The 21,911-nt window shown below is 44.5% G+C and overlaps 1 protein-coding gene across 2 annotated transcripts in view; it reads right to left on the reverse strand.

Moving 5' to 3' along the window:
- The window catches only part of ADTRP (androgen dependent TFPI regulating protein), a 33,000-nt gene extending 28,002 nt beyond the window's left edge, over nt 1-4,998 (reverse strand). For both annotated transcript variants that reach the window (XM_074848351.1, XM_074848343.1), the window contains exon 1: nt 4,708-4,998. In XM_074848351.1, the coding sequence (XP_074704452.1) occupies nt 4,708-4,860 (153 nt within the window). In that variant the 5' untranslated portion in view covers nt 4,861-4,998. The remainder of the gene's footprint in view (nt 1-4,707) is intronic.
- Nucleotides 4,999-21,911: the final 16,913 nt, after the last annotated feature.

A 21,911-nucleotide genomic window follows, 5' to 3' on the forward strand; every position in this document is an offset into this window, starting at 1 on the left:
GAAAGGTGCATCCAAATCTCGCAGCCCTTCTCTAATTGGAAAATGTTGACATAAAAAAAAAATTACATGAAAATATCAAATTATTCCAGACGTCCTGTGAATTTCCCAAACAGCAGTGCTGGCACTCACAAATCCATTGCAGTCACTCATGGAATATAAATCCGCTGGCTGTAAATAAAGAGGATCCCCTAAAGTATTCCCACACAAACAGAAGGAAGACTGGAAGCATTCAGAAAGCTAATGATTAACCCAAAGAGGAGAATATGGATATGATTATCCCTGTTTGAGAGATGCTGCTTTCCTCTCTAGACCCCTCACAGCTCCATGGCACACTAGGTGCTGTAGAAATGCTTAATTTGGCCAGATTGATTTTCCAAACTGAGAGTCATAGTGACAAAGACAAACCTTAATTTTTATATGCTACAGTGATCAAAGGGGTGTTTCTGTTTAATTAACCTGACATGATTTACTTTACATATAGGATCTAGCCATGTGTATATTGAAATCTCCAACTGGTACAAATAAATCGGGTTCCAAGCTCTGCCCTTAAGGGGGGATAAATCCAATATTATGTCTATTAGACGTAACAGTAAACATTTAGTGTAGACACACATCCATTCACATGATAGTGACCTGGAAAATATGTATACTAAATGCTGGACCTATTTTGAAATAAATAAAAAACAGCTTTCAAGAAAATTGAAAAGTATTTCAATTATGAGATTCAAAACTGTAAGAAATAAAATGAGGCAGGAATGCAATTAATAGTTTTTAAAGGTGCAGTGTGCTCATTATGCAATGATTTACCAATAGATTTACAGCAGCGAGCAGATTTTTATGAGCTCAGATATTTCAGGCAATGAATGATTCAGCTTGTACTGTTTTGTGTCACAGACAAATGAATACAATACTGTTTTTATCTGCCATTTCTGCTTGTTCAGTAATCGGTCAATGAACTCCTTTGATACAAAACCCACTTATCTTTTTTTTTCCCCTACAAAAATATTTCCTTTCTGAATCTTGATTGCTATGATCATTAACTAGATAAATGAATCTGAAGTAATGTCAGAGCTGTAGCTCTCTTGGGAGAGCTGCATGACTAGTGAAGAATTGAATGAGTTGCTAAAAGAGGGTCATATCTAGAAGAAATTCTTCCAGCATCCCTCCATCAGAGCTAGGAGTCAAGCTGCATTTCTACCCCTGGAAAATGTCACATTTCCCAGTATTTCCATTTGGGATCAGAGCAAGCTGGCCACAGCAGCTTTCTGCAGAAAGAAATTTTTAAAAGCAATTCCAAAGAGCTAAGAGGAATTTTGGGGGGAAAATTTCTAAGTGATTCAGCCAGCCGGTGCCAGAAGCCAGGCAATTGAAGTCTGGTAGGAGACGGGCAGAAGAGATGGACAAGCGCTCTGCGTGCCTGGCTCTGGGAAAGACTCCAAGGCATTGCCCAGCCCTGCCCAGCACAGAATCTCCACTGAACCAGCACAGCCAGCAGGAAGCTTTTCCCTGCTCTTCTTCCCCGGGGCCGTACCTCCCGGCATCCCAAGGCGTTTCCTGGGACTAATTCTAAAGGCACTGAAATGTAATACATTGGGTGCACATCTGATGGATGTCTGTGGTTGACAGCCACTTCTTCTTCCTTGATGTCCCTCAGGAGAAACAGGAGTGAAGTGGTTTAATGCCAAACCATGGGACAACTCTTCCAGGTCCTGTGGAGCCCCACAAGGAGCTTCATGGGCCCCTGGGTCATATTGTCTTCTCACCTTCTTCCTCTTTTACACGGTGGCTCAGGAAACTTTTGCCACCTGAAGATACCAACACTGTCCAGTTCAATGGGAGAAGGGGGAATGAGGACATTTCTCTCCCTGGGCCCCTTTCTGTTTTTGGCAATCCTTTCTTGAAAAAAACCACATCTCTGTAGAGGAAGGACTAGTGGCCATGAAGGAGTAATTTTGCACACCCTGCCTCATTGCCACATTTTCTGTGTCAGGCATAGGCAACATCTGCAGCCCAAACCATCTCCCTGCTGGCTGACAACTCCGTTTTAGGGTCAGGATCAGATCAGTAAGTGGTTAAAAGATGGGAGACAAAGGACTAGAGAAGTGAAGCAAGGGCCCCAGAAATTTAATGAGACCTGAGCTGTTCGGCAGATCCGTAAATGAGCCGGGAAAGGGAGCAAACACTGAGGTGGTAAAGCTTTGTAAATTTTTTTTTTCTTTTTTTTATTTCTGTCAAAGTGAAGTCTGAACACAAAATTGCCAAAGAATCTCAGGATACTGAGTGCCTGACACATCAGATAGCAGATGAAGATCAGTGTTGGTAAATGCAATGTAATGCATTTCAGAAAAAAAGCAACTTCAATTATATAGTTTTCAACAGTGGGTTCTAAATTAACTACCACCATCCAGGAAAGAAATGTTGGACACACTGTGGACAACTCTCAAATTGCTAGCTCCTTGCTCACCAGTAATCAAAAAAGACAAATAGAGAGTTAAGAATTATTAAGAAGAAATAAACAACAGACAAGGAAACACCTTCAGGCCACTGTATAAATCCATGCTGTGCTCATAGCTCGACCACTGCAGCCTGCCCTACTTACCCCTTTCTGAAACTAGAAAAACTACTGCAAAGAGCGACAAGGATGCTTTAATGAAAGAAGCAGCCCTTTGTGAAGAGAGATGAAAAAGGCTCGGGCTTCCAGCTTGCAGAAAAGAATAACCGAGGGGAAAATCTGGTAGAGGTCTCTAATGAGTTGCAAAGAAAAAGTGAACAGTGACGGACGATTAAATTATAACACAGATGAAGAGACGCATCCAATTCAGTTGTCAGGAAGCAGGTTTACACCAACAAAATGAACTGCTCTTTCACTCAAGGCACACTTGCCTTGTAGCACTCATTGCCACAGGATGAGGAAGGTACCAGAAGTATAAACAGGTATGTTTTTCCTTTAGATAGGTGAAGGGAAGTCTTTGAATGGATATTAGCTACCTTGGCCTGGATTTATCTTCTGGCTGGGTAAGTGGGTATGCCAGTGTGAGGGTAGAACCATGGAAAGCTCATTTTATGCTTACATGTGCTGTCTTGTGCAGCCTTTCCCTGATCATCCACTGCTGGTCACTAAGGGAAGCTGGATGAGTATTTCTGTATCCCAAAATACTAGGAGATGGGTTCCTTGCTTTCTCCTCTTGATCTCATGCTTTAGAGCTGTGTCATATACTGGATGACAGATCTTATTATAATGGTGCCAGGGGATGGGGGTGGAGATGCTGTTTTGCCTGAAAGTATGGCTAATACTTTAATGGGACCAGCTTTCCCCCCAAAAAAAGGACAGGAGCTTGGCACACAGTCCCTCGCCTGGGACTTGACTAGTGGTGTTTTAGTCTACTGACATATGTCCCAGCAGAACAAACTGAATATCCTTAAGGTTGTTGAATCCTGACCATTTGATCGCTGGTATTTCAGAAAAATTAATTTTTAAAATGTCACAAAAGATGATACAAAGACAACATAGCAACAAACCATACATATGCCATCCTGACTGCAGCGATATATGTGCCCTCATACTTGCACAGCTGGCTTGACTACTAAGAAGGGCACTGTGGCTCCATGAAGCCCAGACTGTTGTAGCCACCTCACCACCTCTTGTTGCAAATATTTCACAGTCACAGAATGGTTGATGTTGGAAAGGATCCGAATTTCCCAATGCCCTGGGGGTCTCCAAAGGCCCTACTTGGAGCTGGGGAGCCTTTAGGCTTCCATTGAAGCACCATGAGGTGTCTCCTTCTGAAGAGTTAAAATAGAGACAAACATACCCCAAGCCAGACCTCCCACTGATACTGAACTCTGGTGGTCACACAGAATGAATGAAAGGCCATGGAGGTCCCTGTGGTCATCCTTCAGATTAGCAAGTGTCCCTGAAATTTGTGCCTTGTAGGAACCCTCTCCACGTGCCCGGTCTTTCCACCCCACTGCCACCACTGCCACGAGTCACTGATGAACCGCGTGGACTGTGAACAAGCCTTCTCCCCCAATCTATCTCACCTGCTTTCATTTTGATTTCTATCTTGTGAAATGTTAGCATATTAGGAGAACCAGAACACATTATGGTCTACGATTTTCTGTGTACTTTTAGGAAATGCAGCAAGCCATTGATAGCACCGTTAAAACACATGTAATAATGTCACAAGCACCACTCTCGGCAGGCTGGAATGTCTCTTGTGCTCTCAACTGATTGTCAAACTAAGCATGTATTCTGAATGGCTAAATTAGCACCGCACTATGCTTTGTTTTATCTTTTCTGTGATTTACAGGACATAAAAGCCTGTTAAAAAACTGAAGTAAAACTCCAAGCATCATTATAATGTGTGTTGAATTAAGGGTTAGATAACATTCATCAAACTTGCACGTGTCCTGGCTGGACCTACTTTACCTTTCTGTCCCTCTCCTCACAGATAGCTTGTCTCTTTTACAAGGAGGCAGCTAGCTTCAAAGTACTTTCTGAAAGCCAAGCAGCTCACTGGCCAATATTCTTTCTTCAACACCTTTCACAGCACAAGCCTGGATCCCTACTTAGTTTCCTTTGGGGTATAAACCCTTAAAGGAAGCAGTTTAACAGCAGCAAATATACCAGCTGCATATGTCTTGAGGCACAGATGGCAGACAAACAAATAGACATATTGGTATCACTGTACAACACGATTTGCTTACCAGATTGAGGACTGTCAAATATTTCCACTGCCCACCGTAAAGGAACACTTCAGATGGCCTCTCTTCTGTTCTTATGTGTGTGATTGAATAGGCTATGAAAAAATACCAGACAAAAGCAAGGCAATGATACGTTGCGAGAGTAGAGATTTCCATGCTTTAATTAAGAGCAAGTGAAAAACCATCCAAAAGCAGCTTTCCTCTTAAGGTCCTTGGTCGCTGTGCATGGGAAGTGGCAGGGCAGGAGGCTTTACTTTGGAGCAGACTCAGGACACATTGCCACTTTGCTCACGTCAAAAGGAATATTCACAAGGCTGTGAACTTTGCTTCTGTTTGTTTCCCTTTTCACCGTACAGATAGGCTGGGGGTGGGCAAGAAGAATAAGCTTATTCCCTGGATTTAAATGCCTTGCTCAAGATTAGAGAAGATTAGTTGCAGAGTTACATAAGTTTTTGGTTGTTTTTTCTTTTTGCAAAAGTGGGGGGAGCTTTGCTGCTGATTTTGTGTAATGGGCTGTTGTTCTTTGGGTAGCAAGTGAAAACAAGTAGCGTTTTCCTCTCTTGTAGCTATGGGCACAGCCATGTCTCCAGTTCAGTTTGGGAAGCCTCTGAGACTGTTTTCCTTGTGCCAAAGGAAAAAGAGAGAAGCATAACGGTCTGTGAAAGAAAAACCAAGTTGATTTGTTGATAGGCTATGGAGGTGGCAAGGAAGCCGAGAGAATTCGTAGGCAAAGGTCCTTGGGGTTGAAAATCACTGTGAGCGTTGACATTTTTTTGTGGGAAAAGGCTCTGCTGCCTTTATGTTGCTCTGCACAGCTGGGATCCGTCACAACCGTGTACAGCAGGTTGGACAAACTCTGAGTTGCTTTGAACCTCTGGCAGGGATGGAGACACAGGGCAAAGACCCCTAAGCACTGAGCAGGGCGTCTCACCTACCTGCTTCTTTACTTGCTGCTGTTCACCAGACAGACCCTCTTCCCTGGCGCGATGTTATCCCACCATCAGGGCTGGGGTAAAGAAGAGAAGAACTGATACTCATGCAATGACCTTAAAATGAAGCGATCAAAAAAGTTCCCGCAGAAGTGCTCATTTTTCCCTCCCCTCCTGCCTCGCCAAGCAGCCCTAATTACCACTGGAAAATACAGATGGCATTTCCTATTTGGGCCAGAGTCTGCGTAATTGCAGTGCTGGCAGCAGTAACTGCCACCTGAGTGTTTCACAGGGCCTTGGTGGGGAGAGGGTACCGCGCCCCAGCCCGCACCCGCACCCTCCCCACACAGGACAAGGCAAGGGGGTGCTCTTCTCACCCCTGTGGAGGCTGCCTCCGTGGGCAGGGCTGCGCTTCGGCCAAGCAGACTGCATTAAGGGATGGGGTTTTTTGCCCTTCTAACTGGCCTATAGGCAGCATTGAGCAATCTGCTGTGTTTTGGTTTGTTTTGGTTTTTCTATTGCATTTTTTTTTCCCCCTGGTACAGGACGTAAGGCTCCATGTGGGATGATTTCCTATGAACTCAGACAGCAACATGCATGCATGTTGGGAAACAGCCCTTGCACTAAGGCACTTCAATATCCTCCTGTGTTTCATTGACTTCTCCCCTAATTCAGATTCCCCACATCCAGATTCCCCAGGCATTCCAGCTATCACAATCCCAATGAAATATTTCTGCCTCACTTAGGAAAAATAAAGATGTAGATCCTTTTGTGGTTGTCTGAGGTTGGAGACAACCCCTTGCCAGAAAAAAAAAAAAAAAAAAAAAAAAAGAAGAAGTAAAAAGAAATGGGAATCTGGTTTTCTTGGACTCTGACAATGTCACTGTTCTTTTCCTAGGAAACCCAGCAGAAAAGAGTTTTCAATTGCCTTTACTGACTTTCTGGAGAGGGGCAGTGCTGTCATGAGCTGCTTCCTCTGCTCCTCCTTGTTAAGACTCATCCCTGGGACAAAAGGCAGGAACAGAATAGGACTAAGGCATGGAAGGGCCCTTTTTATTAGTGATTTGCATATCAAAGGCACCAGGCAGTCAGCATTTAACATGTTATCTTCACACCAGTCTTTCTGAGGTTTTGCTATAGTGCAACTTTAAAAATGGGAAGGCATGTGCTTCTGCTCAGTAGGTGCCCAAACGCATGCTAATGAATGTAAATGTATGCAAAATGGCAAGGTATGTTTTTTCTTTTCTGGAGAATCTTGGCCAGTATGGCTGGGAAGGTGTCAAGTACGGTGACAGTTTTCTGATGTGGACACCTGTCCCACAGACTGAGACCATCTGCTTTGTTTTCCCATATACAGGAAGCAAGATACATATCCTTCAGCCTAGATAAGAGGTGAAGTTCAGATGTAGAAACATGGCAAAGAAAGGATGAGCACCAGATAGGATCTGAAGTCTGACACCCCACACTTCATGGAGTCTTTCTTATGTTACCGCCAGTGTGATGCAGTGAGCAAATACACTGGAAAGGTCGTATCTTTTGCTGTCTCTCCATGGGTGTGAACATCTACTAGAGGTTCAATGGAATAGCAAATTCAGGCCAAATCTTTTTGCAGATGGTGGAGAGAAGGAAGAAAGAAGGAGCACATTGGGGCACAGGCAGATGTGCTGCTGCAGACTTAGTAGGATAGTTTAGGGAAATACCCTTTTCCTTCTGCTTGGTACCACACCCCAGCTCACATCTGCTGCTCCCCTGAGCTGAGCTGAGCTGAGCTGAGCCACATTCACACATACTGCCAATGCTCCCAATCTGCTTCAGAGGTTCATCTGACTTTGTCCTGAAGCAAACTGGGAGCTCCCAGTTAGTCCATTAACATGATTCAGCTGAAAGTAACAAGTAACTGGAGCTGTAAATTGCTTTGTACACACAAAATTACCTCTGCTTATGTCCTCTTTTAATAGGAGAGAGTTAGGCCAGCTTTTTAGGAGAGAGCTTTTTAATAGGAGAGAGTTAGGCCTGATTTTGCACCAAAATGGGCTTGACTCACTCATATTATTAGCATGGTTCAGGTACAGAGATGACAGCAAACAGTGTAAACTGGTACTATCTTAGACAAACATGTCTGTGAAGTCATTGTGTGTCTCCACTGATGGACATGGTATTTCCAGGCTATCAAGCAGTCCCCTTTAAGTCCATCTTTACCATATAGTGTTTAGTTACCACCTCAGCCTGTTGCTAATAAGGCAGATAGAAACAAATACTCCTGCTTCCTCATGAGCTGACAATTTGTTTAGAGACCAGTTAGGCGCCTTTCAAATATTCTTTAATATTTTTGCACTGGCAAGGTTTCCTCTCTGTCAGGGCAGCATCCAGTGATGGCGAAACAAGCAAGAGCAAGCCAGGAAATCACTGGCAGGTGACAGCAGTTAAGGCCAGATGAGAGGAAAGAATTCAAAGCCAAGCAAAGCCCTAGGAAAGGTTTGGTCATCTAAAAAGCAAAACTGCGGGTTTGTGCCTTAGCGCTCTTTTCTAGGCATGATTTAAGAACAAGGGACTGATACGCAACTGGGACTTGCCTCCATCAGAGGCATTTTTTAGGGTGAAGAAAATGTGAGGATCTGGGTAAGTACATTTTTCTTCTACTTTTCTGATGCCTGTTTCTATCCTCAATGCAGACCATGTGTGGATTTTGTAATTTATTTATTTTTAATTTGCTGCTATTCTAAGCTAGGTTGTGTTAAGGGCGGCATTCCTTGAAAGCAGGGCCTGGGGCTGTTCTTGTACAGCATCCTCTATGTGTTATGTGAGCATGTCCAGGGTTAACAGACTCCATCGCTGCTATGTTCTGGTTTAGCTGCAGGTAATGCAGGGATCTGTGTGGAAGAAGCATTTTCTGATAAGCATTAGCCAAGAAAGCTTTTTAGCATGTAGAGCAAGGCTGCCTGAGCTCTATGTCCCTGGGGACGTCTGTAATAACGATTCGTTCTGTGATGGTCTTGGTGTATGAAATGAAACATAATTGACAAAATTGCAAGCCTGGCATAGTCTGCTCCAGGCATCCTCAAATCCTGAGGCAAACTCCCCAAATCATGTGGTTAGAGTAATTGACAAGATTTAATTCTCTCTGGTTCTATTTGTCTTGGGCTTTAGTAGCTTCAAGGGGTCTGAGTTTTCTAACTCTTCTTTCACAGCTGTGTGAGCGACAAGCGTAAAAATATTTTAACTGCTAATAAAAGCTGAGGGCCTTGCCCAGTGACACAGCAGTGATAGTGACAACTAATGAAGATCGATATAAATATCCTGAGATATTTCACTAAAAATCTGAGAATGGGCAAAGTTGCAACATCTGCTTGCTGTGTATGGCAAGCAGAGAAGTTACAGAGTTGGATGGCAGGTTCTGCATCCTCTTGCATAGGCCTCTCCTCTTTATCTTGTGTGAGATTTTTTTTTTTAAATATATATTTTTAAGGAGAACATAGGAAGTGGTTTATCTCATCTTGATACATTTGTTCTTAATTGTTTTTTAAAAGTTGTTCCAAAATGCCCAAATCCAGAGCAATTTTTCAGTCCCAAAGTGGTAACTAGTGTACAAGCAGAAACTAGATTCAGTTGTTGAAAGCACTCTCTCAGACTTTGGAGTTTTTCCCTCCCATAGAGCTCTATTGGCATTTAAACTATATGTTTATTCAGATTGCTAAATGAAATGTCACTTTGATCCAGAAGCAAAACTTCCTGTGTAACAATGATTTGACATTTCTGACTCTCTTAAATGGATGAAAAGGATGACATTAATCAAAACAAAACCTTTTCAGCTAACAACTTGGGTTCTAAAAGTAGGTATATTGAAATTAAGAAACATTTGATTGGAAAAATGCTTGCCTATCTCATTCTCTCCAACTTGTAGTGGAAATTAGTAATTGTTTGCCCTATCACCAAACCCCAGCTGTGTCTTCTCTTTTGGCAAGGTGAATATTGCTTAGAAATAAAAGGCATGGTTTTCATTGGTTCTCAACAGCTTCTAAGAACTTACATACTTTTTGAAAAGATATATAACATTGCTTCTCAGTTTTACCTTTTCCCTTTTCTGTCAGAGATGCAAAATTAATCTTTGATCCTTTAGAAAGATCGTGCATAAACAACCTGAAGTTCAGAGTGAAACACTTATATCACAGTGTACTAGGGAAGAAATGCCAGGCTATTTTTTAGATCTTGGATACACAAGGTATGATTGGTTCTCATTAGACTCCTTCCTGCTTAGATAATTGTGATGGGCAAGCTAAGAAATGTGTTTATGTTAATTTTTTTCTTTGCCCTTTCTAGAGGGAGCCAAGAATGTACCAACGAGTCTTGCAAATAGATGTGTGTTTGATAACATACTGAATATCAAAATGCTTTGATTTGTGTGGGGTTTCTTCATCTACTGCTGAAATTCATGAACTTCTAGGGCAGGACACAGTAAGTCTTTGACAGAAGAGTTTCATGAAGATTTATGGTGTAGAGCACGCCTCACTGGATGGGTGGGATAAGAATTGCAGGTGGCAGAGTAAGAAAATCAGGGATGTCACTCTTCTTTCATGACTATAAGAAGACACCACTTGTGGCTTTTTTCCACTTATTCAGAAGATTAACAGATCTAGTGTATATTACTCTTGACTTTGTGGTCTATGTATAATGGTAAATAACTATCATATACAAGACAATAGAGAATCATTCAACATTGACCCCACCACTCAGTGCTTGCTGAAATGGTCTAGTTTATGTGTAAATCTACCTTAAAGAACAGATATTGTTACAGATGTGTATTACATAATAAAATAAAGGCCTATCTATGGTCTGTATTAGTGTAATACCCAAATCTTTTGTCACAACCTTTGGTATTAGATTGCAACAAATGCTGGGCAGAGGAAGGAACTGCTTATCCCCACTGTATGCATGGAGAAGTGCAACCCCAAGCAGTGAAATGGTGTGCCTGAGGTCACACTGAAAGCCTCTGTTGAAATGCAAATTAATGATGGTTCTCCTGAAGTCCTGATAACACCTAAAGCATATTGGAGGACACGATATAGTTCAACAAGAGATGTTGTTGAGTGCTGGTTTGCTCCCCGCCACTGGTGGTATCTTGACAGATGACTCAATGGGTTATAAAACATGCCACAACCCCAAGAGCCTCCCAGACCATGCTAGATGCTGGGGACCTTGCAAGCTGGCCAGAGGGGCAAGTACAAGGATCTTCTCTCCATGGGGCCACTAACATCCTTTGTACACTAAGCCCATGTCCCAGTTGTACACTATGCTCATTACCAGATGCTGAAGAACAAAGTAAATTTTTCGGTCTGTCAAAGGCAAGGGTAAAACAAAGATTGCAATGTTTTCATGATGCTAACAACATGATGTCAAGAACATAACGAACTTCAAACCAGTGGGTTGGTCGGTCTGCCTGCCTAGCAATGGGGACAGAAAATGAGTTTCCTACCTAAGACCAGTCATGCAATTGTCACAGTCTTCACATAAGATATCAGAAGGGTCTGACACAGGTTGTGGCTCTGGACCCTACTTGTGCAATGAGCTGCTTGTGGTTCTTTACTGAAACCCGAGTTACTCAGAGGGCTGTGCAGGCTCAGGTGCAGCCTGCACAACCCTAGGGGTGAGGCATTGCCTGGGCAATCAGGCTCTAATGGGGTACTGTCAGCAGGCAAGCACCTGGTTTACCAAGTGAATGCTGCTCTTCGTCTCCTCCATCTCACACAAAGAAGCAAATCCTGCAGCGGGAACTGCACGAGATACCAATGGTATCTCAGTGTCTTAGCTACCTTTCTTCAGCAGCAATGTATGAGTACTCCCGTTACTGTGAAGAGCTGGCAAATTGCTCCCTATTTCCCAGCCCCTTTGCCCTGGGAAGATCTCTGAATTTTCTTGCCTCTTTGCTGAAGATGGGATAGGAAAGTGTCATGTTCAGAGCAAGCCTCTTTGCACATCATGGCCTGCTTCTCCAAGCTGAAGTGGCCTACTGCATCCCCTCCATTTCTTCGTAGCCTGATCACCAAGACTGACCCCCACATAAAGATGTTCCCCAACACCAACATCTTTGTGAGGGGGTCAGTCTGCTTTGCTCAGCTTCCTCTTAGCTCTCATGTGTATACCTGTTCACTGTAATTCTTAGTTTGCACGGATCTTCCTGTCTGGGTGGCTTTTCCTTTTCCTACCTCCCCAAAGTATTGTGGTAAAACATGTATTATCCAAAGACCTGTGTTAGGCAGTACCCAGTTCTGACACATAGCACCTATCTGCAATCTGTGTGTGCTGTAACAGTGCTACAGGTGATGGACATGGCATTAAGAGAGCTTTCTGGCTGCTCCTCTGCCCTGCCCTTTCAGTTTGCAGGCTGTCCTGGAGCAGAGCTTCATCTCACCCTCTGTGATGGAGGTGAGATGCTACGGGGAGCCCCGTGCTATCTGCAGCAGCTGTGGTTTACCTTTGCATCTGCAGCCAGAGCCTCTTTACTTGATGTAGTGACCGCGTCACGATCTTGTGGACTGGGTCGATTTAGTGGTAGCTTTTCGCAGAGAATTTTGCCATAGCTGTTAACAAGACAGGCTGAATCCTATAACAAAAAGTTATCCCTCAGAAGTTATCCTATCTAGAAATGAACTTGGGTGGGGGAAAAAAACCCCAACAAAACCACAAAACCCTCAACATTCTTTTCATCCTTCTTGACAAAATCCACCTTAACTTTCCTTCTGCCACTGTCAGTTCCATTACATGACACTCATTGGCATGTTTCCTTTCCTTAAAGCTATTTTCAGTGCTGAGGAAAAGCGCCTCCAGCTTTTGCAACACTTCATTTGGTTATTGGTCAGATAATCAGATGTATTTGTGAGGAATTTGAGTTTGGAATAAGGCCATTTGCTACAAAACTCTTGTGCTGACCCCTTCCTTCTCACTGCCCTCTGAAAACATGTTGTGTTTCATTAATGCTAAATGCGTTGGAGGGATCTGAACTTTCTTGGTCATGTGCTTTAGCTGCTTAGTGAAAACCTAGGTGGTTTGTATACCTTTATGTTTCTGGGATCAGCTGGTGGGGGGAGGCGGTGTTTGCTGTTAGCTTCCCATCTCAGAGGCTTGGATTTTTCTTGCATTCTTGCTTCCTAAAAGTGGGGGTGGAAAGGAAACCTGCCCTTGCCAAATTCAAGATGCTGGTTATCAGCTAATTCTACTGTTTACTGTTCGCACAGCTAAACAACCGCTTGCGTTTGGCAGCGAGCTTGAGTTCATCTGCAGCGTGGAGGACAGAGCTGCCTGCTCGTTTTCATCAGCTTTCTGCTGTTGTTTAACGCTCAGTGGTTATCTCCAGTACTGCTTCCTACTTGTGCATTTCAAGACACTTTAAAAAAAAAAAAAAGGGAGGGTGTCATTGCCCTTGTTTTGAAGAAGAAAACCTGAGCTTCTAGACAAGCTGTGCAGGGGTGCTGGTCCCAATACATTAGATGGAAGTTGGTGAAAAGACAAAGAACAGTTAGGAGTTCAGAGAGTCCTGTTTTCTTCCCAAATTTTGCCCACGCTAACATACACTGATGCTGAGTGGTGCTGCTGGAGGTGCCTGTGAGGGGGAGCCTGGCTTGTGGGGACTCCTTTTGGTGCTGGTGATCAAGGCAGGAAAATACATGGGGGGAAAAAGGGCAAGAATGGAAAAATAATCAAAAGGACCCCAGACCTGGAGGAGGCTTTTCCTGGGTACCATGCACACCAAGCTCGAGTAAGCTGAGCTGGAGTTTTGTTGGGATGCCAAGACTGAAGCTGTTCTTGCAGCCAAATGTATCTGGGACTGGGTAGCGCTGCCTTCCAGCAATGCCACTCTGCCGTGGAGAGGAGTGCTGGTGCCACCTCTCTCTGCACCCTGGGCTGCCAAGAGGAAATATCGGCCTCTGCATCATTAGCAACAGCTTCGTGTTGTTGAACTAGTCTTTGATCCCTTCCTCCTCTGCAAAACTGCACAGTGGGTGGTAAATTAATCCCTGGAGTTCAGCCCAGCACGTATGCAGAAAGCATAGGGGAAAAAGTAGGTGAGCCTGCACTGAAACTAAGAGCCTGGAGTTTGCCTGGGCCTTGGTTTTAGCTTGGTGTTACTCCACTGACTTTGGTGGCAGAAACTCTCATTTGCACAGATGTACGTAAGCACAGTCAGTGTCTCTTTCCTCATGTCTGCTGATGGGGTCATGCAATAAGCATGAATCCAGATGCCACGGCTCTTCTCATTAAATGTGTAGTCACTATGGAATAAAGCAACATGGTTCAATCTACCATGGCTGCAGCGAAAGGTGACATTGTCAGCTAAGTGGGCTTAGTGTTAGGAAACCAGACAGTATTTTATGCATGCTTCATGATGAAACCAGGAGCAAAACAGAGGAGAATCCAGGCTGTCTGTAGTAATTAATGAAAACTAAGGAATAACAATAGCAAATGAAGTTAGTTAAAGGAAGGAACCTAAAGTTCATACCAGAATGGGCGGGACAAAGACTGCCACATTAAAAGGATGATCATTCCAGTTTCACTTACTTTGCTCTCTTACCCTTTTCTCTCTCTGTCTCACTCTCCTCTATTGGGATGGAAATTTTCAAGCTCAAAAACTAACATTATTTTAGGACACTTGAAGGGGAAGGAAGTTTTGCTTTGTATGTAACGGGGAAACAGAAAAATATACTCTTACCATATAAAAGGTTGCAAATTTTGTAATCTGCTAGCCAGTTTGGTGTTAGAGCTGAAGCAAGTTGATGGTATGCTAGAAGAAAGGCTTTGCTGAGAATCCCAGTGATTGGATCAAACTACTGTCTGCTGAAAATGACTAGTCCAAATCCCCTAGCTGTAGCTGGGACGTGGCACATGACTGCAGCACATGCTAAGGGTGCTTTGAACTGGCTTTTTTTGCTTTTTTTGCTTTTTAAAAAATTGAGCTGTAAAGCATGCAGTTCGGGAAGGCCAAGTATCATGTGTGAATGTTGCTGACTGTACACCACAGCGAAGGACTGTGCTGAATGAAGTTGGGCCTCTCTGTGGCTCTTTGCAGATATTTAGTAACAACCTTGAGCAGAGCATCTTTGCCTACCACAACAGTTTTTCTAGTTCAGCAGATGCGTATTCCTCTCAAAGAGCAATCTATATACCCTGGCAGCTATTTTCAAGTAAAGCTGTATTTCACTTATTAAAGCATAAAAGTTAGGCTGTGTACACTTTCAGAGAGCCTTGTTCAAGGCAGAATAGCTACTCTAAAGACGGCGCCATGGGATAATGACTTCCAGACTGTCCAAAGCTGCATTCCTTCAAGCTTCTCCATCAGTGCAGTAATAAAGACTCTGTGAGCCACCTGGGCTGCATCTGTACTGTGTGGGAGGTAGGAGCCATGGTGTAACCCACAGCCCTGCTCCCCTAGCTATCCAGATGAGGCTTGCTGTTGAACTTCCCTCCTGCCACATGCCTGAGTCTCCTTTCAGAGGAGCCAGGAAATGCAGTGTGATGGTGTGAGTGCACACACGCGCAAAACAGACAGAACATGACCTGTGGCATTAGCAAGGGCTGGATCATGCAGGAGATGCTTTCCATGAGCACAGCAAAAGACAATTAGGAGAGGTCCTGCAAAGGACCAGGAAGGCTCTTGCCCAGGACAGCTTGCAGGTTTAGGATCCGAAGCTGGCAGAGGGATTTACTAGTGCAGCTTTGCATTGCTTTGCTGGAAGCCTGTTGCAGAGGCACTTCTGCATTTCTTGAGCAGAGTGAAATGAACGTATAAAATACTGAGCAGATCTGACTTGCACCAAAGATGACTTGCACCTTCATGAGATAGGAGCTTGTTTCCCAACAACAGAAAAGTCAGCGCATGCAAGGGCTTTGCTGTAGAGCAGTGGTTCTCAACCTGTGGTCTGTGGACCCCTGGGGGGCCGCAGTGTGGTCACAGGGGTCGGCAAAGGCTTAAAGCAGGGGTGGGGAACTTCCAGCCAGGAAACATTTGTTCTGGCCTGCGACAAGCACCGTGCCTCCTTCTCCCACAGCCCCTTCCCCTCAATGCTCCTCTCATACTCAAGCCCCCCCTGCCCCCTGACGCGCTAGTATATTCCATGCTAGTATGGTTGGTGGGACCCACTTTAACTAGGTGGTTTTTCTCTTAAAGACATTTTCTTAACTCAGCAGCCCTCTTTAGGGCCACAACAGGGCTGAAGTCTGTTTCTCCAAGTGGTGGCCCTGGACCTGTAAACAAAAATATATGGTGACTGAACACAGACAAACAAGGGGGGAGGTGAGAAGAATTGTAAAAACTTTTCATCAAATTTTAATGTAAAAATTGACATCAAATTCGAAATGAGCACATTAAAATACCGTAAAATGGGCCATTTGAGCAAGAAGAGTGTTGATGCTATTATTTTAAATTCATATAGAATCATTGCAATAAAGATATTATTATAGGATTGCGTGCATTAACAGATTAACTTATTTCCCCTTCTCTCCAAATTTGAAGACCCTTCATGAGAAAATTGAAATAAATATTTGATGCAGTCTAGTGCTTTAAATCTTGAATTAAGTCTTGGTGGTCTGTGGCCACAAAAGGTATGTGAAGGGGGTCCATGGTGAAAGAAAGGTTGAGAACCCCTGCTATAGAGTATTGAAAACATTATTTGTGGGGAGTAATCAGTTAGTTTAAAAAAGAGCTAAGATGCATGGCATTAAAATCCCAAATCTGTTTCTTCCGTAAAACTAGTTTTTGTGGCTCTCCAGTGACTCCACAGAATTCATGGCTACACTGGACTTGCAGAAGCCACTCCAGCTTACAGGAGAGAGGAGATAACAGATTTCATCAGCAAGCCTCATACAGTGGGGAGAAGCAGACAAGCCCTGAGAATAAAAGCTCTTCTTTAGGTTTGCAACAGGAGCCTTGCCCTTCAGTGTACAGGGACGTTGAATACATACGGTCAACAGCAAATGGGATATCTTGTTTACTGTTTGGCCTTTTGTTCTAGATATATAGCAAAAATATGAAATAATGCCAGAAACACCATGTGGAAACATGTAGGAGAATATAGATTTAAGTGAGCTCTTTGAACTGACTCAGTAGTGCAGTGGTCTGGGCATCTTTAAATGATGGGTTCAAGGATTGCTGTTGCAAATCTGAAGCTAGCTACATAATTCTGTGGGACACATACAGACTCTTAAAAATTTATTTGAAGTGTATTTTTGCAGTGGAGAAAAAAGCCCTCTGTTCTGTGTAATTGGTCTCACTGAGTGCACCTTCTTTCAATGAGCCTCAATGGCTAGCTTTGCATTTAGGCTATGGAGAGAAGTTTGGCAGGCGAGAGAAAGTTGAAGTCAAGGAATGAAAAATATAATAAGAACTACAGGAATAAAGTAGGAGGGCAAGGGGGAAAGTAGCCTAAAGGAATGGAAAGAGGAAACAGCAGTCTCCAGGAAGCTGGAGTATATTTTTTTTTCAAACTGTTTTACTTTTCAAATGTAGATCGCCTATGCAAGCAGTTAGCTATGTCAGGAGCAGTAGCTCAGAGTGGCCTTGTTACCTTTGGGTATTGATTCCTTAAAGGAGGATATACTGCTAAGACTGTTGCTTTAGAATCAAATAATGGCTTGGTGAAGCAAGGAGGGGTTTCTGTCTTCTGGATTATTTTTATATATAATGTATGTGCGTGTGTAATATATGTATAAAATTATTGTGACGACATGCTTCATGGTCTTACATGTGTTGCTTCATTTCTATCAGAACAGCGCTATGATGGAAGGAATCTCTCTAGATTAAACTTCTGTATGAGACCATGGTTTTAACCACTCTTCAGTCAGAAGTCACATTTAACTTGTAGGTTGCTTATTCTGTGATTAAGCCTCTACCTAAAGCAGGGTGAATTGAAAGCTTGAGCAAGTCCAGTATATTTCCAGTGTGCTGCTTAGTATCTGTAGCTGTAACTGGTAGCTCTTAGGTGTATTCTTTGTCATTTTCATTAATGTCTATCAGCCTTATCCCCAAAACCAGGGCCCTGGGCGACTTCAGCAACTGTTTTAAGTGAAGATGAAGGCACACAGAATGAGCAGAGAAGCAATGCACAAGAACTGGGGTTGCAGCTGCCCCTATCAAGTTTCTGTTGCCCCCAGCAGATTCATACAGAACCAGCTGAAAGTCCCTGCAGAGGCCACATGCCTCTTCTTGTTGGGGAGATGCATTGATTGAACATGCTCTTATTTGCACAAAGTTGCATCCTTCTCCAGGGGCAATACACCATCCTGATGGAAAATCAGTCTTCGTCACCTGGCCCTCACCCTGTTCCTTCTTTTCCCCACCTGGGCTGCCATGGGCTCCACACCCAGCCAAGCATGGTCATTTCTGCCCATTTCATCCCCTTTCCTGGGGATGCTTTGGGCTGCACCACAGCTGTGGCCTGGAGAGGACCATCCTCAGGAGATGCTAGGCTGGGACTGGACTCGGGCTCAGATCTCCAGTTCGCCTCTAGCATGCCATGCCCCACTGCTACTACCCAGAACAGGAAACTCCTGGGGCTGCCCCGGTTCACAGGGAGTGGAACAGGCCTGCACAGTCCCTGGGTTGGCAGCATGGGTGTTGAGACCTCTCAGCAGCCTCAGAGCTACATAAAAAGAAGTTTTCTTGTGTTTTGTTTTTTGTTCCCCACCCCCTCGCCCCCGAAAGTCTTTTTCTTTTCACACTTTCAATGTTTCGGCAGCCAGAGTTCATCTAACCATGCGCACATGTGGTCAGCAAACAGTTTTATCTGAAGGGGGTAACTGTTGGGTTTGACAGCTCTTAACAACCACAGGTGTTTTATGCTGGTTAAATGGAACCGATGTGATATCTTGCACTTTCTCTGGTAGTTCAGCTTTTTGGCGTTACACAACTCTTGCAGAAATTGCACACTTCAAGGAAACCAGTGGCGGAGACTGATTTCACACATCCCTTCTCCACTGGTGCACAACATGTCCTCTGCAGCTGGGTGTCTGCCCACGGCTGGTGCAGGCTATTCTGTCAAAAAGTCGAGATGGAAGATCATTAGCAGACTTTTTCCTTCTTACCTTGCCCAGTTAGTTTTTTGGGGTAGAAGGGAGAATTTTCTAATGCTGGTTGTTTCCTGTGAAGGAATAGAGGCATAGCCCAGGAACTTTAAATTCAAGTGAAACTCTGGAGAAAAGGGATCTGGGCCCCTCAGGGAGGCCATACGATGTAAAGGACTGCCATGCAAGTCACTAAACTGTCCTGTCACCTCCTGACCAGCCCCCAAAATCAGGAGATCCTAGCAGCTGCCTGTGTGGATGCTTGCTCTGTATTAAGGTGTTAATTCCTTCTCCCTCTCCCGCTGTGGTTTTGTCCCAGGGATCTCATGGGAAGCTCTCCTGGTGCTACTCCCTGGGACCTACTAAGGTCGATGTGTCCTCAACAGCAAAACTAACTCATTTCCTTTCTTGTTGCCCAACTGTTGAGGTGATATAGCAGCTAATAGTAATCAGACTCTTCCTCTCTCTTAACAGAAGTAACTTCCCCTCCCCGCTAATGAAGGAGGCTTTGTTCTCTCTGTGTAATTCTATCTCTCCTCTACTTCAGGTGGAATCTTCCACTGGAGACAAACCTGTTTTATTTCTATAGTGGGGGGGAAGCAGAAAGTAGGTGTGCTTTTTCACATTTGTTTTTTTCTGGTTTGGTAAGCCTTGTTTGAAAGTTACTTGAAGCTCACTGGCCCAACATGTTGATTTTGGAGAGAATACGTTCCCTATTAAGCAACAGTGGTAACTGTATGTAGTATGTTGGGGTTTTTTTGAGTGGATAAGTTATCCACAAGTTCCAGATGATGATATGTCTTGCAAAGAAGATGCTTGAGTGGGCCAATATTGTCTTACAAAGTGAGAAAGTCTCATCAGAGAGTGAGCAAAATGGAAATGTTTGCTCGGGGGGGGGGGGGGGGGGGGGGGAACAACCATCTAACCTTGTGTTCATGCATCTCTTCTTACTGCAGCTTTAAGTCCTTGTCAAGTACTTGTTACAGGCTTTCCTCTGAGACTTGAATGAATTTGTTTTGCTCATCATTTATGGTGGGGAGAGTGAGGAAAGTTGAGGTGATGTGACCTGCGTGCAGTGGGGCCAGTGCCTCACCTGCAGCCTCTGGCTACCTATGTCCCAGCTGTGCTGCTGAGCAATGCCACCCTGTCCTGAGCTTCTGTCCTGGTTTCGGCTGAGGTGCCGCCCCACCTCTCAGGCTCTTCTGGGATGGCTAAACTTGGGGTGCTCAAATGATGGTGTCAGTTGAAATACACAAGGAGAGGAGCTGTGCTTGGATGTGTTGCTGGGGTATGGTGTTAAGTGCCTGCTCCATGGGGCTGTGCAGTCAGCGAAGGCAATGACTGCTGCTGCCACATTTGGAAAGTGACCTTTAAAATGGAGAGGGCTAGGCAGGGCTTCTCCTTCTGTTTTCTTTTTCTCTCTTTTTTTTTTTTTAGTAAAGAAATATGAAGTTTTGAGAGTCTGAATCTGCCTGGAGTCTCTCCAAGCCATCATTTCTTGGGAGTTACCATTTTTATTCTGGGAATGATTGTTGCTGTTTTAATCCTGTTTCTTGTCCCTCCCAACCTCCTTGGTTTTTCAGGCTTTGTTGCATCCCTTCCCACTGCCTTCTCTTTACCCCTTTCAGACAAACTGCAGTACAGCTTGCCTCAGTTAAGAAAAATTGGGCTAGACAGGATTGGGCAAGGCTCCCGACTTGTCACATAAAGGGCAGTGAGGAGGAAATGTGGCCACAGCTGAGTCTATTTTAGAGACAGCCCACTCGTGCCCTGCCCTTTGCCCAGGTCCTGCCACAGGCTCCAGCTGTGCCGGGGAGACCGGCAGCATCGAGGGGCTGGTCCTCACAGAGGAAGGAAGAGCCTGGAAATCCCCAGTGCGAAAGAGCAAACGCATTATTTTGTTTCAACCTGGGAAATGCAAGCTATATGCTTTTTTTTCTTTTCCTTCTCTATTTTTTTATTTAGAGCTGAAGAGATTCTCCAGATCCAAGTAAAAAAAAAAACCCAAACATTTGCATTCCTTTCATTTTCACACATATGTCATGATTTGGATATTTCTGCCATTCTAAAATAGCAGTTTTGAATGTGCACAAGCTGAGGAAAGCCAGTAACAACTGGGATGGTTCAGCGGGAGGACTGGGTTTCCCAGAGCTGTGCCCTCCTCGGGGCTTTGCTCTTCCTTTGCCCTCCCCTCCGCTTGGTGCTGTGAAAGGGCTGCTACCTCCGAAGGTTGACGGTCTTGTGCGACAGCTGCAAATCATCTCATAAATCCATCCTTGGGGGAGCAGAGGGGAGCGTGTGGCTTGTTTTTTGTTTTGCTTTCCCCAAGCATTGCACAGGCTGCGGTCTGCTGGCCAAGGCGCCGAGCCCCGGCAGCTTGTGACTCAGGGTGCAGGGCAGGAGGAGGGCTGCCCATGGCCCAGCCTGGCCAGGGAACCACACTCCTACCTCCTGCGTAGGCGCTGACCTCTGGGCTGGGGATGTTCCTCCTCCCGCCACGGAGGAGCCGGGAAGATCCCCGTCACTGCTGACAGCGGTTAGGCACGAGGCATACGTATTTACAGAGGTCTTTGGGAATACAGCTGAAAAACAAACTGCCTTGCCTTTTTTTTTCTACGTGTTTTTTTTTCTCTTGCAACACTTAAAAGTCCCCTGGTGCTTCGCCTTCCCTCATAACACTCCCACAGCTCCTCTGCCAGCATCTCCCTTAAAACCACAGCCGAGCAATTACCACCGCTGCTCCCAGGGCGCTGGCTCCCAGAGGACAGTCCCGGCGAGGGGTCCCGGGGAGACCTCCCCGCTTGCCTGCCGGTTAGGTTTAGCAAGATGCTAAGCTGGGGAAATCCCACGTGGCTCCTCTACCGGGGTAAACCAGCCAGGCACTCCATCGGCCTTGAGCTGAAAGGCGCTGTACGCTCAGTGTGTGTATATATACATACATGTGTGCGTGTATAGAACAGATATTATTATTTAGCGGCATAAGCCCTCATTAACAGCAATGGGATTTGTGTGGTTTACAGCCCCTAGGAAGCTATTTGATAGCTTACTTCTAATTTGCAAATCTTTGAAGCCAATCGCTGTACCTGGTGATTAAGGGTTTTTGTGCAGGGAAAACGGAGACCTCTGGATGTTTTGCATGAAAAGGCTGCTGAGTGAGTCCTGCGATTCAGGGGCCAAAAATAATGTGCTCCCTTTACACAAGGTTAGCTCTGTGATACAAACTGACAAAAG

This window comes from Strix aluco, chromosome 1 (assembly GCF_031877795.1).
Source record: "Strix aluco isolate bStrAlu1 chromosome 1, bStrAlu1.hap1, whole genome shotgun sequence".
Lineage (NCBI taxonomy): Eukaryota > Metazoa > Chordata > Aves > Strigiformes > Strigidae > Strix > Strix aluco.